We start from the raw sequence: 19,318 nt of genomic DNA, 5'->3' as shown, positions 1-19,318 counted from the left end.
CACTTGTCTGTGTTACATTCGGAAACACATGCATTCAAATTTCAAGGCATTGCTAGAGCCCTGGGGAGTCCATTTTGGGGGAATATATGCAATTTCAATTCATTTTTAGGGTCTCTATTATTTTTTTCTCTAAAAAAAAAGCATTTGATCTGGACCTAATTTCTTCGTATTCATATAATCCTTTGATTTGAATTCCATTTTGCAGCTGTACACGACCATAAGACCTCGTGGATAAACTAGAGGCTTAAAGTTAAAAGTCGGGATTTCCACTAAACTCGGGTTAAGAGGAAGGAATCTAAACCACGTCTTGGTAGCTCAAATATCGTGGTTCCCGGCTCGCAGCTCGCTCGGGAGGCTAACATTGTTAGATGGGCATCCCTCAGTGCGATCTCTCGGTGCAGGTCCCTCTGTGCTCTAACTTCGGGGTTGCTCGGAGGCTCGGCCTGAGTCAGCTCGCTGGCCGAGAAGTTGGGCGCGAGGTGCAGGGCGGGGCTTCCTCCTCCGACTCGAGCCCCGCTCTACTTTTCCGAGTCCGCGTTTCTTCCTCCGTCCGGGCGCGTGTTCCTTCAGCTCCGGCCAGGCGGACGTGACAGCCGCAGACCTTCAACGCCAGAGCCCGGGGCCGCACGCCTCGGGGAAGCTCTCTGGCTCAGCTCGGCCGCCCACAGGCTCTTCAGGAGCGGCCGCGGGTCTCCTCAGGCCCGGCCCATCCTACACCTCGCTGGTCGCCGCAGCATCCCGAGCTATGGATACCGGCTCCGACTCAGGTCAGAGGCCGCGTGCGTGCGGCTGAGGGAAGAGGCTGAGGTGGGGTTGGCTCGCCGCGTCTCCGCTCCGCGCTGGGGAAGCTTGGCGGCGGCAGGTGGGCAGGACGAGGCGCGAGCGAGCGAGGGCGGGCGCGCGGGGGGAGGGGGAGGATGGCTCAGCTCTTTCTAAATATAAGAGCCGGCAAGAGGCGAGCAAGCCGGGCGCCGTGCCGAAGAGCCGCCGCGCGGTCTCTTGGCCGCACGGGTGGCAGCGGCGGCGGCGGCTCCTCAGAGGCGCGAGGCTGAGGGGAGCTCCCGAGTCGTGAGCTCGCGAGGCGCGGCGAGAGCGACGCTCGCAACGCGGAGGACGCAGGCGGCGGGCGGGCCTCGAGGGCGCAGCGCGTCCCGCGTGAGAGACTCAAGGCGGCCCCGGGCCCCTGCGACACCGCACGGCGACGGCCGCGAGCCCCCCTCGCCGGCCGTCCGCCCCTCCCTCGCTCGCTCCCGGGCGCAACATGGCTGCGGCGGCCGCCTCCGCCTCCCAGGACGAGCTGAGTAAGTGCGGCGCAGAGCCTGCGGCCGCGAGCCGGACTCAGCTCCACACAGGGCCGGGCCCGGCCAGACACTGGAGGCTGGTGGGACGCGGGGCCCGGGCAAGAGGGCGTGCGGTGGTTTCGGTGTGCAGGGGGCTCGGGCGCTTGGGCCTGGCGGGAGGGCGGGCGAACGGGCGAGCCGCCGCCGCGGGCGCTTGTAGGCCTCAGGTTTGCACTGTCACGTCGTGAAATTGAAACCAGAGCTCTGGGCATAGCTAGCCCTGCTCGAAATCTGCTTCGGCCCGGGCTCTGGGGGATCCCGGTCTCCTGACTTGCTACCGGAGCTGGCGTGCGGCCTGTCGCCCTAGGTTGGACAGTGTCCACCCGTCCGTTCCGTCTGACCCCCGCATGTCCCCAGATTCTGACTGACGGGCGACTTCTGGAAATGGAGCTTTTGGGAAGGAGAGAGGGTGCCTTTTCCCCCTCACGTCCAAGGAATCAGCAGAAAGGTCACAGATAGGAGATGACTTTCAGGTTGAAGCAGTAAAGACCAATAGGGCCGCTGTTAATGGTAGAAAAAAAAGGACCCAAAACGCGGGGTGACTGAGCTGTCAGAAAGGAGAGACAATCCCACTCCATGCCAAGCGTTGCAATTTTCCATGGGATGACGATCCAAGCTCTCTGGGAGCAGTGGTCACTCTTAGTGCCAGGCCGCCCAGCCTGCTGCCAGTATTCCACTCTATGCTTTGTGGGAAGTGTAGTTCTAGGATGTTGTCGGCCTATTCTGGGGTCATAAATATTCAATTTTCATGGAATATGTAGAATAATTTATTTCGTTTTGGGTGGTTAATTCAAACGCTTTAGGGTATTTAAGAGCAACCCCCCCCCCCATGTTGCCCTTCAGTAAAGACTAAAGAAGAAAGGTGCTATTTGGGAATGATGTATATTTTAAATGCCGGGATGGGTGAAGTGTTGTAAGCTTATGTTTGTGAAGCTTATGTTATTAAAGCGTCTCAATCGCCATGTGAAAGTAGTTAAACTTAATTCATGTTTCTTTGGTGCTTGGCAGTTGAAAGCTACTTTTATGAATGTGATCTCACTTTTGCCCTCATAACAACCTTGTGTGACAGGTAGGTAGGAATTATCCTTGGTTTAAAGAGGAGGCATAAACGTTTAGAGGGATTAAGTTCCTTGCTGCTTTGAACTGGTGGAGCAGGAGTACTAGTTGCTGAAGTAAACGTTTGGTATGACTCTGGGAAGAAAGAAGAATCTGAAGAGAGCAAGATGAGGTCTCAGGGTGAGGAAAGGTAGATGTAAGGTAGCCACAACGTTGAGTGTTTGCCTGTCAGTCCCAGTGGAATCACCACTTGACCTTTGAAGAGACCAATTTCTCAATTTTACTTCTCAGTATTTTTATTGTGGTAAGATACACATTACAAAACTTATCATCTAACCATGTTTTAAGTGTGTAGTTCAGGGTCATTGTGTACATATGCTCTGTTGTTTGATCACCACCTTCATCCATCTTCAGAATTCCTCATCTTGCAAGACTGAAATTCTGTACTTGTTAAACAACTCTCCTTTCCCTCCTCTTCCTTGCATCCCCTGGCAGCTACTTTTCTGCTTTTGTCTCTGAACTTCCCTAGCTAACTTTTCACTGTGCTTGTTTTGGCGTGTGGTTGTTTTTTTTTATTTAATATAATGCCTTCAAAGTTTGTCCTTGCTGTAACATCTGCCATGACTTTCTTTTGTAAGATTGAATAATGCACCCTGGCATGTAATACATTTCTTACCCATTCATCTCTCTATGGACAAGTTGCTTTCAAATTTTAGTTGTCATACATAATGCTGCTCTGGTCCTCCCTTCGGTTCTTCTGGGAATATACCCTTAACTTTTGAGGAACTGCCATTTTTTGGTTTGTCGTTTGTGGCTCTGGGGATTGAAGACAGGAATGTTCACATACTAGGCGAGTGCCCTACCACGAGTTACCCTTACTCCCAGCCTGCCATTTGTTTTCTCAGTGACTGTAACCACTCCCACTCCCACCATCATTGCATAAAGGCTTTCACTGCTCCATATCATTGCCAATAATTATTGTTTTCTGTATTCTCACTGGTACCATTTTAGCAGATATCAGGTCATCTGATATTAATCAGGAATAAAAAATATATATTTTAAAATTGATATATCTCATGGTGTTTGGGTTTCTGTTGTAACACTAACTAAATTAACATTTCAGTTACTGGTAGAGATGGGAAAGAAAATGAGAAAGAATTAACAATTTGGAGTGGCTCACGTGTTTCTGTATCTACAGTCTGTACCTGTATATCAGGTACCTGTTAAAATGCTGATAGTATTTCTGGTTAAGGGATTTATTGACATTAGCAGCAAATGTTAAGTTAGGAACACATTGTCCAATTCTAGCTGTTCTGTTTTCTTTGGTCAGATTACCAAAGAAGTGTGTTGCTTTAGCCTCTGTTTTTATTCTGGAGAGATTAAAGACTTGATATTTGGTACCATAGAATAAGGAGATCATATACATGTACACAGGTTAAGATATATCAAATGAGGATGGTAACATTTCTGGCAATCCCAAGCATTTATAAAGCTGAAGCCAGAGTGACTATAGGTTGAGGTAAACCTGAAGTAAATAGCAAGAGTCCTCGGCCCTCCCCCCTCCGGTCCACAGAAGCAATTTTTTATTTTCGGTAAGAATGACAGTATTAAGAGGAGATGAATAGTAAAGGTGCCTTGAGGGCTCCAAGAAAAAGGCATCTGGTGGTATTTTACTGTTTTTGAGATTGGGCTTGTTATGTTGCACATGCTAGTCTCCAACTCTTTGGCTCCAGTAATCTTCCTGCCTCAGCCTCCAGAATGCTAGGACTAGTACTAACTACAGGCTGTTACTACTGTGTCTGACTTTCTGTATAATACATGATAATAGCATTCCTCTGGGTGGCAGCATCGATTTTTATCCTACTAGTTTATTATGGAACGCAACACTCAGAGAAACTGAAAGTGAACACACACACACACACACACACACCCCACCTGGTGGCATATTGTTCAGTTACATTAAGTCCTCTATCTTTCATATACACAGCCACTTTTAATTATATTGCCATAGTACACTGTAGGAGCTCCTGAGTAGCAAAACTGACATTCACTACATTCTTCCTTCTGTTATCCCTTCTTTCTTTCCCCTCACCCCCCTTGAAACAGGGTGTGAGTATATTGTCCAGGCTAGCCTCAAACTATTGGCTCTTTTACAGGCATGGACTACCATGCCCAGCCTTTGGTTGATTGAATGATATAGACCTTTGAACTTGGAAGTGACTAAAAGGTAGGAAGACGAGATAGTCTTCAGTTTTGTTAGATTTTATGTTCTTTTTAAAAAAATATTTAAATCATATATTTTTCTTCAAATCATATGGTTATAACAGAATAGTAGTAAAACTAATGTTTTTTTTGAGAGTAACTACTCTCTTGTACTCTAGAGAGGTCCTCTAGTTTGTACCTACTTACTGATTCCTGAGTGACTGAGTTTGGTGCTGTCAACCAAATGGTACCATTATCTTAGAGCATAGTTAGGGCTTGAACTTAGGTTCTTTGATTTAAAAAATTATGTCAGTTCTGCTCTGTCAGCGGTTAATTTCCTTACAGTTATACTATAAAGAAGTAGTTATATTTTCAATTTTTTTCTTTTAGTTTCTTGTGTAAGGATCAGAATCAGGGTGAGTATGCTGGAGAAAGCTTCTATTGTGCCAGTGTTCTATGTTTGATGAGCAGAATGTACTTTTGGATAGTATGTGGAAAGAGAGATTAATTAGTTCATATTAAAAGTGTTTTTTAAAATCTAGTTTGTAATTACTTATGTCTGGTTTTCTTTGTATTTAGGCTCATATTTGCAATTGGAGTGAATTCAGTAGAGGGCAGATAGCTAGATTTTATTCTAACATTATCCTTTATTAGTTTATGGAAAAACCAGCACTGTAACTGATTGAGTAGCTGGGAGAGGTGCTCCTGACATAGGAAGAAAGGACTCAAGAGTTTTTGCTTGAACGACTGCTTAGTAGTTTCATGGCCTTGGCTTATAACTGTTAGGCGGCATTCAAACCTGATCTTTGTTGGGTTATAGACACTCTTTAAGAAGCAACATATAATCTTAAGATTAATTTGATCTTAGGCACAGCCATGTGAAATCTTAGTGGTATCATATAATCAACATTTCCAGCAATCTTCAGAGTGGTTTTTTTTAGAGGGTATGTGGCAAGCTGGTATGTAGTTGGGTAGTTGAATAATTAATTATTTGGTCATACAGAAATAGTGCTTCAAAGCTAATCATTGTAATCACAGATATAGACTATTGAGTTGAACTTTGTAAAAAGGCTGTCAAGCCCATATCATTGAATTTTGGTTACTTAAGCAAATAGGAAGTTAAGTTAAAATGGAAAATGACTACAGGATTTCTCTTTCTCTCACTCTCTCTTATCCCACAGTTTATTACTACTCTATTCTTTTTGAATTATGCTTCAGGTAAACAATAATTTTAATAAAGGCCAATGACAACAGTTGGCATGGAGATACTGGTCTTGTTCAGAAGATAGGTGTTAAAACTGTAGGCAGTGCTAGTATGCTCAGATGGTTTGATCCAGTTGTTGATTTCTCCTTTTAGTCCTAACCAAGACTCTTGTATTATTTGTTTTATATACATATTTCCCAATTCAGTAAGCAGACTTTTAAGATTGAGTGAATAATTTTTGGTTTTGTCTTCAGAGTGCTTATAGTTAATTAGACACTGATTTATATTGTCAGTATAAATAGCTAATATGAAGCATGATATGAAAAATGTTTAATATGGGTCTTTGGAAACCTCAATGAATGAGTATAGTATTCTAGGGTCTAAGGAATAATCGCTTAAATTGAAACATGGAAGAAGAGCGATAATCATGCATTTTAAGAAAAAGGCTAAATAAGTCATATGAGAGGAATAAAGATGTGTTTTCTGTGGCTGTATGAAGAACTAGGAAAAGAAATAAACTTGGTAGTCTGAGATTTGGTAAATAGTGCCTTCATTTTTTGGGATCTAGAACAAATTACTTTTCTGAATATCCTTTCTTTCTCATAAAATGGAGTGATGGCAAGAAATACTCATGGTGGTGTTAAGATAGTTATATGTGCAAGTGCTCTGTATAAACAGTTTGGGAATCTAAATTTACTAGCATTTCGGTATGGGGAAAGGCAAGAACAGAAAACACTAGAAAGTTAGGATGGGGCCAAGGTATAGAAATGCCAACCAATGTAAAGAGTTTGAACTTAGTTCTGTAGACAGTAGAGAACCAGCAGAGTTCTGAAAGGGCTGTTACACAGCAGGAGAAGGTCTGCTTTATAAGGATAACAGATGATGGTGGTGAAATAATTAATTGCAAGAATCCACAGATCAAAAGCACAAGATTACAAGGAGGGGATCAAAACGGGTAAAGAAATGCAGGGTCTGAATTGAGACAGTGGAAATGGATTTGGCAAGGAGATAATACTAATTGGAGTCCTAAAGTTTGTAGAAATGATTGGGTTGTTATTGTATAGGTGACGGTTATTAAAGAGAGGGAAGAATTAGGTACAATCTAACTGGAGACTGTAGGATAGGGAAATGGGGCAGAAAGTAGCTTTTAGGCAGACTTAGAGAATTGGAAATGGAGAAGAAACAAAAATAAGATTATAGTCAACAAATGAATGAATGCTGGAGAAATCTTTATTGAATAGTTTAAGAAGAACGGTTTGGATGGTAATTCTGAAATTACAGTCAAAGCTGGTTTCAAATTTATCCATTTATCACTTTTGGTTAATGTGTCCTTGAACACAAAACTGCCTACCTTTGGGCCTTGGTATTCCCATTTGTAAAATAGGGTTATAACAAAACAAGCTTATAGGGTTCTAAGAATGGGAAGAATTGATGCATGATGCATGTTAAAAACTTGGTAGTATTTGGCACATGGGTTGCACATGGGTCCATGTGGGAAATTTGATTCTAAAGCTTTGAAGAGGTGGGGATGATGGGCTCATAGGAATGGATGGCTTGTTCTGAAGATAGCTCTTTGGAGCCTGTGAATATGTAGGGAGGGTTGAGATGACAATATTCAAGGAGCTAATAAGTCCTGGGAGAAGTCCTGGAGTTATTGTTATTAACTTTTGTTTTCTCCTGAGTTTTGAGACAAAGTCACACTATATAGCCCATGCTGACTTCAAACTCTTGATCCTTGTGTTTTGACTTCCTAAGTACTTAAGCATTTATATTTTTCAGTTACATTCTGGTAACATGTGTACTGGCTAACTAACCCTCTTCTTCCAAAACCACTGTGTAACTGAGATACTTCCTTCGATTTTAATGTAAGGTTTTAATATACTTATGATATGCACATATTTATATGATAATTACATGTTGAATTAGTACTGGAGTTTTAAAATCTTTAGTCAGTTATTATCAGTATATTTTTTGAAGCTTTAAGTAGGCTCAAATTCTGTTTATGCAATACCCTTCTTCACCAAATTTGATAATCACTGTATTTTTCCTTATTCTATTTGCAAAGGAGGGCATCAAAGATGTTAGCAAGAAATGAAAAGTGCTTATTTTTCTTAAAATGGTAGCTCTGTGTACAAGTCTTAATTGTATTTTTTTTGGTGTTCTAAATAATAGATTCTTTATACAATTGCATATGTACGAGTGGATGAACATACCATTGGTGATCCAGAGGACTTTTGTCAAGATTGGATAAACCATGTATCACATTGATTGTAGAGGTTAGTAGATTTAGTTCCTGAGGATATGTGCATTTTTATAGCAGATTTAAAAATGCATAGGTTATTAGGTAGAAATTTCCACTAAGATCTTCACTTTTCCCCCCATTTTTCCTTTTTCCTTTCCTAGTAACCTGAGACAACCAGTGAAGTTCATATTAGTTTGTATGTGTCTGATACTTTTATTCTCTGTGGTGATAAATATAAAAGAATGAGCAAAAAAAGAAGAAAAAAAATCTAAAACTTGAAGTTATTAGTTAGCAATGTGCACAGGTAGAAACAATGAATGACAGTTTATAACTAATGTGATCTGCTATACAAAAAACATTTTACAGTTTCAGGAACATTGTTATGGAATCAATTATTTTAACTTTGACAAAGAGGTACTGTAGGAGGCATCTTTATGGTAATTGGGTATTCCTGATTCTGCTACTTTAATATGTACTGTGATTTTTTTTTTAAGAGCTGTTTTATTCTGTTAGTGTTACAAAGTTTTGCTTTTCGATAATACTGGATAGTTCTTTGAAACTCCATGAATTCAATACTAGTGACTACTTGCGGTTTAGTAACTTCAGTCCAAAAGTCTATTGTGTGCCTGCCTATCTTCTATAATTCTTAGACTAATTTAACTATTATTTTATGACTTTAGTATGTATACTGCTAAATACAGTATATAATGGCTAATTCATTTAAGTGGAATTTTGAGGGCCGGAATGTTTTATAAATCAGATTTCAACTTCAGAATAAATTTGGTTTATTTTTGCTGTTTCTCATCTTTTTCTGTGGTATGTGGAGGAATAAAAATTGGGAGGTTGGAGACCTGTTTAGTAGAACAATGAGCACATTGCTTATTCCACCCTAGATTCTTTGTTTTGGAACCATGAGAAATGTATAATACTTTTATGATATACTGAAGACAAGCAGTCCAGAACACAAGTGCTAGGATTTAAATTGTGACTTTTTAGGCAGGAATGGTGGTTACATGCCTGTGTGGTAATCCCTGTATGGAGGAAGCAGACACAGGAGGATTACCACAACTTTGAGGCCGTCCTGGACTACATAATGAGTTCCAGGGCAGTTGGGGTTATAGTGTGAGATACTGCCTTAATGAACAAAACTCAAGCAAAGAAACAAACAAAAAAATTCAGAAATTTTCACATCCAAATGAGCATTTTTCTTCCAAGTAATTAACTGCTTTTGATGGATATTAACTCTTCTGCATTGGACTATTATGCAACCTGAATTCTTATGTAGTATCTCCCTCAAACTTGCTTTTGTAAGCCAAAGTGATCTTTCTGCTCACTACCTTATTAAAATTAATTTCTACCTGGTTCCTGCCAGTTGCTTGCTCTGAGGAGGAAGGCCTTTTTAGAGGTAGGAGTATTTGTAAACTTAAGAGTGTTTATTAGGACTCTGGTACTTAACTCACTGCATCTCATAAATTGATGAGGACTCTTGTCAAATCATCTGGTCCAGCTGTCATACTGCCTTCATGATTTCTTTCCTATGTGTATGTGTGAAGAGGTGAGAAGTTGAAGGCAGTAAGGAAATAAACTTGTAGGGAGTTGAGGTGAGCAAGAAGAGGGATGCCTTTTTATGGATCTTACTGAGTTGGTAGGGAGTTTAAAGTAGTCTGGCATCTTATACAGAAGGCAAGGATTTCATACATACCAGGAAATAGATTTGTAACTTTGCCTTGCTTAAGGAGTTTGCTACTAGTTTTGTAGATAAAAAGGCCCATGACTTCTGAGGATGAAATAATATCTATCCACCCCTAACATGTACCAGTGGCAAACTAAAGAAATTCTACCCAAGTTGAGCTTAGCCAAACAAGGAGTTTATCTGTGCTTCCTACTGGAGCCTGGGTGAGGGGCGACTTAAAGGAGAGCTCATTGCAAAGAATGTCAATTGTCACGAAAATTGAGCAAAGAGCTGTGTAGATGACTCCTCTTTTCTCTGCAGTTGTTTACTGTTTATGTGACTGGGGAAGGAATAGCATAACATTTTGGGCTCTTGAGCCTCCAAAGTTTCATTAGCTTCCAAAGTCTTAAGATCCTTTCCCCCCTCTCTATGAGGGAATGTTTCAGTTTGGAGAAAATAACTATAAAGGGCATTTTTAATTGGGCATTTGTCTTGGCCCTGAGGACAGAGAGACAAACATGCTTTGCCAGCCTTAGTTCTGCGGGGCAGGAGTACTAGAAGTGCTGCATAGGTAAGGAGGGCCATGCCGGTCCCCTCAGACTGTCCTAGCTAGAGGTAGGCAGCTTTTGCAGGAGCTGACAGATTGTTTCATTCTGGGATTCAGTCATTCCTTATTCCCAATATACTATTGTATTTGTGCTTTCTACAGGAGCACTTGGCATTTGTTTTTTAAAAAGTATATTTGCATTTAGTTGAGTTCCTTTTAAAAAGGCTGGAGTAGGGGCAAACTTCTATTTTAAAAAATCTTAGGAATGAAGATGGGAATTCTGATTTCTAGTATTATTTTATGAAGAAAAACCCTGCTGTCCTTATTTGGGTCCTGCAGGTGTTACAGAGTGACAGTTAATGACTTAAAGTGGTATTTAGGAATCAACAGATGGAGTGGACTTTCAGGACTAGAACTAGTTAGATTTATAAGAGAATAATCATATCAGTCAGGTCTTTCTTATTTTTCAGTTTTAGCCTCAAAATAATTAAAAATGGTTTTCAATGTTTGAAGATTCCCAGTCTCTTCTTTACATGTCTTGATCATCACTTCCAATTGTATAATTTAGTTCAATTTTTCTTAGCTTGTAGGTTCCCATTTTTGAAAACACTGCTTGGGTTCTGCTTATTTCAGGTTGACACAAGAATCAACTCACAACAGTGAGTGTCTGTCATACACTCACTATTTTCTTTACTCTTAAATATTTCTAAGAAATATTTATTATTATTTATTGAAGCTGAGGTAAGTTACAGGGCAGCCTTGTGTTTAGAGCACTTGATTTTCTATGCTTCAGTTGGTCCCCTTGTCATTTCCCTCTTTTTCTTTTTTCCTTTTGCTGTAGAAACAGCTTGCTGTAACTCCTCTGATTTGGATGAGTACAGCTTTGGCACATAACAGGGAATCTTACTTTCTTGTCATGGCATTAAAACATGTCTCATTTTCATCCTAATTATAAGTAATCACCAGTTTCTTTTCTTATTACAGTTGTTAGATGCATAAACTTCTAAATAGCTTTCATAATGCATAAAGAATTACTATTCTCTGCATTCAACCAGTATTTGAGCATTTACTTTCTTAAAGGAGCTGAGTTGAGTATTTGGTTAAAAGAGACTCAGTCATAGGTTCTGAACATAAGCTGGAAGAAGATGGAGGCATAAGCATGCAGTAGGGTAGAGTCTGATCAAATTGGTCTAGAAAAGGGAAGATTGAGCAGTTACAGAATATGTAGCAAAAGATGGTGATCATCAGAAGTATAGAAAATGTAAATGATGGGGCAGGTGTTGGGAGGGTGTTGAGCTGAGACAGCTCCAGGATGCCTCCTGTAGCTGCATTCAGCAGAGGCTGGGAGATTTGAATTGCCCACAGAAGAGAATTTTTGGAGTCAGTATGAACAGAATTGGAGTTCATTAAGAAGAAATCATGGGAATCGTTAGAAAGAGGGGTGCTCAGTGAAAATATAAGACAGACAAAAGTGTGGGTGTGGGTTACTCAACAGAGAGTTGCAATTACTTGTCTCTCTAATAATTATTTAGATGATTTTGGTGGGTTCTGAAGTTACATCTAATAGGGTTGTTAAGAGACTTAAATGTGGCCATAGGATGGTTTCTAATGTGCATGTGTTGTGTAGGATTACACTCAGTAGAAGTCAACCTTGGGTTATAGATTTCTTCTCTTCCCTCCTGAATTTTTTTTAAGCCTCTGTACTTTGTATCCTACCCAGAAAAGGACTATAGTGAGCCCATAGGACCAGGTTGAAAATGGTGTGTGTGTATAGTGTAGTGAGTAGCTTATGAGTTGGGCCGCAAGTAGGATAGATTTAGATATGTGTAGACAGAAGAGCGGTCTAGTGCATTTGGGAGAGTGCACTATGTTGAGTGACTTGCTTGGTCAAAAGAACTGGACTGGGATAAACTGGATGTGGTGGCACACATTTCGATTCTAGTACTTGGGAAGTGGAAGGAAGAGATCTGGAATTTGAGGACAGTGAGCTAGAGCAAGGATGTCTCAAAACATTTGGGCTGGGAGAATGTATGGCATATGTAAGAAACAGGGATTTGGATGGCTTTGGGGAGTGATAGCGTACATAGGTAAATGTTTGTCTAGGCTAGACAGCCTACTCCCAGGAAAGATTCCCTTTCTGATATTAATTACAATGCATCGGTAGCATGTTTTTTAAATGTACTTCATGGAGGTGTTTTTCTTTTCTTCTACAAGGTCTTTATTTATATTTGGATCAAGTTGATCGCTGGCTTAAACCAAGATGGTACTTGCAGTGAATCAAAATACTTAGGAACAGAGAGGGACCTTTCGGAGAGCCTTGGAATTTCAGCTAGAAATTGTTCAGATCTTCTTTCAGCTTTTCCAAGCCTTCATGCCATTCTTTCTTCAGTTCGACTTTCTCTGATTTTGTGATTGATAGGATGGGGTTGAGATATCTATCATATTTGTAGTTTATGATTCTAGATTCAGCCAGTCAGAGGAGGCTTGACTTTTTTTTTTTTTTTTTTTTGAATCCCAATTCTGAATACCTGAAGAAAGTTGCATCAGAGATCTGTCCTGATTGATATATTTGATACTGGCTGTGGTCAAGGTCAAATGAATGCTGTATACAGTTGTCTCAGGATTTAGTATCTTCTCTGTCTTCTTTTTCTGCTGAAACCAAGCTATATTTTAGCACACTGGAAGGAACATTGTGATCAGAGATGAACTGCCAGGTAATAGCTTTGTAATCTTGATCAACATAGATTTGTAGGTCCTTTCATCTCATATAAAGTGGAGTGACTTTTACCTACTTGAATAATGGTTTGTGGGAGAGATACTTCTGTGTCTCGTTTAGTTATCTTTGGCAAGCGTGTTAGGTCATGAGTTCCAGTTTTTATTTTCATCTATAAATACAAATATCTATATTATATCATGTTTTTCTGAGACCCAAAAGACCCCATGGTCATTTTACATACAAAAATTTAAAAAAAGTAACTATTGTTGAGAAGATGTTCATAAATTATTTTATTATAGTCTAGGATATTTTTGTGGTAATTAACCAGATAATTAAAAATATGCTGCAGCTTTAGGTGGTAATTGGTTTGCTATATGCTGGGACATGGTCTAGGTATTTCTCAGCTTCTTTTCCAAGCTCAGCTTAAGACCTCTAATATTTGTTTTAGCTTTTATTTTTCTGTGCTGGGTATTGAACTCAGGTTTTACACATGCTAGGCAGGTGTTCTACCACTAAGCTACATTCCAGAGCCCCTCATTTATATTCTGACATTTACTCTCATATTCATAAAACTTGATGTCTTCATTAGAAAATTATATAAAAACAGACTTATCACTCAGAAATACCTGTTTTCTTTTATGCTCTTGAAGTAATTAATAATTAAACAAATGTCAGGCAGTATGCTTTTTTTCTTTGCATAATCTATGAGGAGTGTTGTGATAGCAGGTTGTCCTGAAAAGGTTACCCTTTCCCATTCTTTTTGTGTTTTCCCCACAAGTAATGGTATGACTTAGAAATATATCTTTATATCTTTTTCCTTACATGGATATAATAGTTGGCATTGCTGAACTAGAAATTTTTTTTTTTGGGGGGGGGGAGTTACGCTTTAAAGTAGTTCTAAAGGTTTTGGTACTTTTCCTTAGACCAAATACTCTTATTTTATTCTTTTACATTTAAGATTCTTTAAAGGTTCTGTGATTAAGATTCTTTCCTTATTCTTGAAATAGAAATTATTTTAATTGTTCTGTACTTTTTAAATAAAGAAATTTATTGTTATCGAAATTTAAAAATACAAAGAAACGTCAATGATACATTTTCTTCCCTCTTTTATACATGTAAACATAAACAAAATTTTTGTGTATATATAATATCTTTAAAATAAATGTTTCAAGTAAATCCAAGAATATTAAGAAGAAATTGTGGAGAACTATGGTGAAGACTTGAGTTTGTTTGAGTTGTGTTGTCAGGGATAGAACCCTGAGAACATGTTAAGCAAATGCTCTATTACCGTCCTTTACCCCTACTTAATTGACTCATGCGTATTCTATCTCTCATAATTTTTGAGACTTTTTCTACTAGCTTCAGATCCTTTCTTTTAAAAAAATTGTAGAGATCATTCAAGTCCTCTGCTATTGCTCTTTCTTTCCCCCTTTGTATATTTCTTCTCCCTCCTCTCCTAGACATGGTCATTTATTCCTGTAGTGTTTATATCATGAACAGTATACATTCTGCATTTAGAAACTTTCTATAAGTACAAGTGCCTTGTACACGCCTATCTTTCTGACTTGTTTTCTTGCTATGATCTTAAGATTTTTTTCCAACATAGTACTATTGTTCATGTAAATATGACTCTTGTTTTTAATCACTTGTGACCCGCTACATTTAATCCACTCTCCTGTTGACTGATTTTTGGTTGCTTTCAGTTTTCACTCTTGCTATTGACCCTGTGACTATGAATGGTTTTATGCATATGTCCTTAGCTCTTCTTAGAAGATTTGTTCCTTCCACCTCCAGGATCATGCGTGCTATACAAAGTGCTATACCCAACGGCCTGCCTGCCTGCCTATCTTTTCTTTCTCTTTCCTTCCTTGATTTTCTTTGGATTTTGGGACAGCATATTTGGAACTCACTACACTGGCTTCAAATTTGTGGCAGCTCTCTGGAGTCCTATATGTGTGAGTCACTGTATCTAGCTTGGTTCTCTAAAGTATTTGTATTCAGTTTTTTTTTTAAAGTTAAAAACATACAAGATATTTATAATGTACTCCTTTCCCTTTTTACTTTATAGAACTAGTTTTTTAAAAAATATCTTGTTGGTATTTTATGCTCTGTGCTTGAGAGTATGTTTGAATTTTTCATTTCCAGATTTTCATTCAATGTTTAAAATACCTTAGTTTTTAATCCATATTATTAATTTACCTGAAAGTATTTTTTATGATATTTATTTCTGGTTATCTTCTGTATTCTCTATTTCAGTTTGTTGATTTGTTCCTCTTAAATATTTTTGTTATATAGACTCTTAATTACTGTAACTTTATAATAAGTCTTAAGATGTAGTAGAGTGACTAACTTTGTGGGAATTATTGGTTATCTTTGATATTCCATCTTATTTTTATTCACATTCCACCTGATTTTTATCTTTTCAACTTTCATGAATTCTTTTCTATAGAACATATTCTACTATTTTTATAATGACGGGTTTATTTGTAGATTTTTTACTGTCTTCCAGATATTTTTGACTCTTCTGGTACAAAATAAAGTCATGGTGGACTTTTGGCTAGGGACGTAGCATGACGTGTGTATAAGGCGTTGAGATTGGTTTAACCTCTTTGTAGAGCAGAAGGCCTGAGGTTATGAAGGCAGGCAGCAGGGTTTCAGCTGCAGTTGGCCTTGCCAGGTGATTGCTGAGCAGAGCCTTTCTACTGAGCTTTGGATGCTGAGTATTGTGGAAGGTTAGTGTCAGTTTCTTTAAATTGTGGGGACTTAGGCATTTTAATCATAGAATCCACCAACCTGTTTCATCTGATACAGAAATCTGAATATTTCTAATCTCCTTATTCTAGCCATTAGAATTGTTATAATTCAGAATACCATTTTCCCCTATAAGAACTTTGACGTGTTGCACACATTTTAATACTTCCTTTTTGGAGTCTGTTCTCATGTATCTCAGTTGTCTTCTTTACCCTGATCCTGTATGCAGCATGAACTTCTTGTTCCACATACTCTTCTCATAGCTATTATACAAGCTATGAGATACTGGCAGTGTATTCTTTATACTGCATTCTCATGAACCTTTAGTTCACTTTGCTTAGAAGTAGTAATAATGTGTGCTTTCTGTGTTGTCTGGGTTTTGTATGTAATATCATATTTGCTGTAGATTTTATAGAGATATATTTTGTCAGAGTGGTAATTTCTTTCTAGGCTGGTTGTTTTCAAATCTACATTTACCAGCTCTGCTCTGTGATACTGGGTTTCTGTATTTTCCAGACTCCTCTACCAATTAGCTTCCTGTCTTAAGCCTCCCCCTTTCTTGCCTCAGTAAGAATATTCTTTCTTCCTTCTAGAAATTGTATTGTTTTATCTTTCATATTTTGAGTTTTGGGAATGGTGCTAAGGATGGAACACAGGGGCTTGTTTATGCCCATACTCCATCACTGCCTGTCTTTAGCTTTTCATATTTAGATTTATGATTCATCAGAAATTTATCTTCTTTCATGTTTGATGTGATGAGGTAGGAGTTACATTTTGTTTTCCCATAATACAATGCAACTGTTAGTGCAGTTTACTGAAATAACAATATTTACTTACTCATTTCATTCATAACTTTGTTTTAAAACAGGTGACTCGTTTATGTTTATCTTTTAAGGATTTTGTATTTTTTTCAACTGGTCTGTTTTTTTTTTTTTTTTTTTTTTTTATTAACTTGAGTATTTCTTATATACATTTCAAGTGTTATTCCCTTTCCCGGTTTCCGGGCAAACATCCCCCTCCCCCCTCCCCTTCCTTATGGTTGTTCCCCTCCCAACCCTCCCCCTATTGCCACCCTCCCCCCCATAGTCTAGTTCACTGGGGGTTCAGTCTTAGCAGGACCCAGGGCTTCCCCTTCCACTGGTGCTCTTACTAGGATATTCATTGCTACCTATGAGGTCAGAGTCCAGGGTCAGTCCATGTATAGTCTTTAGGTAGTGGCTTAGTCCCTGGAAGCTCTGGTTGCTTGACATTGTTGTACATATGGGGTCTCGAGCCCCTTCAAGCTCTTCCAGTTCTTTCTCTGATTCCTTCAACGGGGGACCTATTCTCATGGCATTCGCCTCTGTATTTGCTGTATTCTGGCTGTGTCTCTCAGGAGCGATCTACATCCGGCTCCTGTCGGTCTGCACTTCTTTGCTTCATCCATCTTGTCTAATTGGGTGGCTGTATATGTATGGGCCACATGTGGGGCAGGCTCTGAATGGGTGTTCCTTCAGTCTCTGTTTTAATCTTTGCCTCTCCCTTCCCTGCCAAGGGTATTCTTTTTCCTCATTTAAAGAAGGAGTGAAGCATTCACATTTTGTTTTGCACTTTTTTTTTTTTTTGGTTCTTTTTTTCGGAGCTGGGGACCGAACCCAGGGCCTTGCGCTTCCTAGGTAAGCGCTCTACCACTGAGCTAAATCCCCAGCCCTGTTTTGCACTTTTAATTATTGTAGTTTTTGGCAACTTTTGATATCTTGTCATATAAGCTGTTTTTCCTCTTCAGCATCAATTAGTTTGATAAATACTGGTGTTTTTTTTCCTCTGACTTTTTTCTTTTTTCTTTTAAAATCATCCAGGTTATCCTTTGTAAATCTTAGTGCTTTGTAGAAATGGTAGAGTCAGACTTTTATTTAGTACTCTTTAAAATACTTTTGCATTGATATTGGATAATGTTTTCTACAGATCCGTTTGGGGATAATTGACGTGTTGTTAGTATGTATAAATTGTAACTCTTACCTGAAAGGCTCTGAAACAGAATATTTGATTTTTGTTTTTAGATTAAGAAGCTTTATGTATTTATAACTTGGTAGCTTATGGATGAGATCCAAGTCTAACCAGAAAATTTCCTTATGTCTTCCATTTACTTATATAATAGGCTTAATATACTTGCATTTTGACTGTGATCTATGTTAGTTCAAGTATAGCATCAGTAGTAGTCTTGGATTGTGAATATCAGATTTTAAATTATTGGATGAAGAGATCTGTTTTATTGTGATCCATGATTATTGGGTACTCTTTGAATTTTCTTCAATTTTTTACAGCACAGTACATTTTGGTTTTCTGTTTAGAGGTCTTACATAATTTCCCCTTAATATCTCTCTCTCTCTCTCTCTCTCTCTCTCTCTCTCTCTCTATATATATATATATACACACACACACACATATATGTATATATACATACACATATATGTATATATACATACACATATATGTATATATACATACACATATATGTATATATGTATAAACACATGTATATGTGTATGTACATATATATGTTTTTATGTGTCACTGAAAAAGATTTTTTCAAATTAGATAAATTGATTGACACAGTCTTGCCGTATAGCTCAACCTGGCCTTGAATACATGTTCCTATTGCCTTAGCCTCCTGTGTGCTGCAATTACTAGTTGTGCTATGTGCCTGAATCACAAATTCTATTTTTAATGATTTGTTATTAGTATATAGACAATTAACTTGTTGTATATTGTTATTTTAATAATTTATAAATTTTGTTGTTCTGAAAATATTCTTTCCAATTTAGTGCATTTTATTATTTTTGTCTTATTATTTTGAAAAAAATTTGCAGCAAATATTTTAGTAGATTTATTTATTTATTTATTTATTTGCAGTGCTAGAGATTGAATTTGGGGCCTTGCAAGTGATAGACAAGTGCTTTACTACTGACTTACATTCTTAGCCCTTGAATAAAATTCTTCCGTTTTTTCATTTTTTATTGGTTATTTTATTTATTTACATTTCAAATGTTATCTCCCGTCCCCATTTCCCTTGTAAACCCTTTATCCCAATCCCTCTACCCCCTGCTTCGATGAGGGAACTCCCCCCCCCACCCACCTACTCCCACCTTACCACCCTAGCATTCCCCTATATTGGTCTCCACAGGACCTCCCTTTCTATTGATGCCAGATAAGGCAATCCTCTGCTATGTAAGCAGCCGGAGCCATGGGTCTCTCCATGTATATTTACTCTTTGGTTGGTGGTTTAGTCCCTAGGAGCTCTGGGGGTCTGGTTGGTTGATATTATTGTTCTCCTTATGGGGTTGCAAACCCCTTCAGCTCCTTCAGTCCTTCCCCTAACTCCTTCATTGGGGTCCCAATGTTCAGTCTGATGGTTGGCCATGAGCATCCACATCTGTATTGGTAAGGCTCTGGCAGAGCATCTCAGGGACAGCCATACCTGGCTCCTGTCAGCATGTACTTCTTGGCATCAGCAGTAGTGTCTGGGTTTGGTGTCTGCAGATGGGATGGATCCCTAGGTGGGGCAGTCTCTGGATGGCCTTTCTTTTAGTTTCTGCTCTACTCTTTTCC

General features: G+C 39.0%; 1 protein-coding gene across 8 annotated transcripts in view; it reads left to right on the top strand.

Annotated features, from left to right (window-relative positions):
• Nucleotides 1-496: 496 nt before the first annotated feature.
• The window catches only part of Ecpas (Ecm29 proteasome adaptor and scaffold), a 111,920-nt gene continuing 93,098 nt past the window's right edge, over nucleotides 497-19,318 (top strand). For 2 of the 8 annotated variants that reach the window (NM_001431169.1, XM_087548921.1), the window contains 2 exon segments: nucleotides 967-1,301; nucleotides 7,975-8,078. In NM_001431169.1, the coding sequence (NP_001418098.1) occupies nucleotides 8,057-8,078 (22 nt within the window). In that variant the 5' untranslated portion in view covers nucleotides 967-1,301; nucleotides 7,975-8,056. 8 annotated transcript variants of the gene reach the window in all.

The sequence above is a fragment of the Rattus norvegicus genome, chromosome 5 (genome assembly GCF_021556685.1).
Source record: "Rattus norvegicus strain SHRSP/BbbUtx chromosome 5, alternate assembly SHRSP_T2T, whole genome shotgun sequence".
NCBI lineage: Eukaryota > Metazoa > Chordata > Mammalia > Rodentia > Muridae > Rattus > Rattus norvegicus.
The sequence above is the reverse complement of the archived record's forward strand: the minus strand, read 5'-3'. Positions and strand labels throughout refer to the sequence as shown.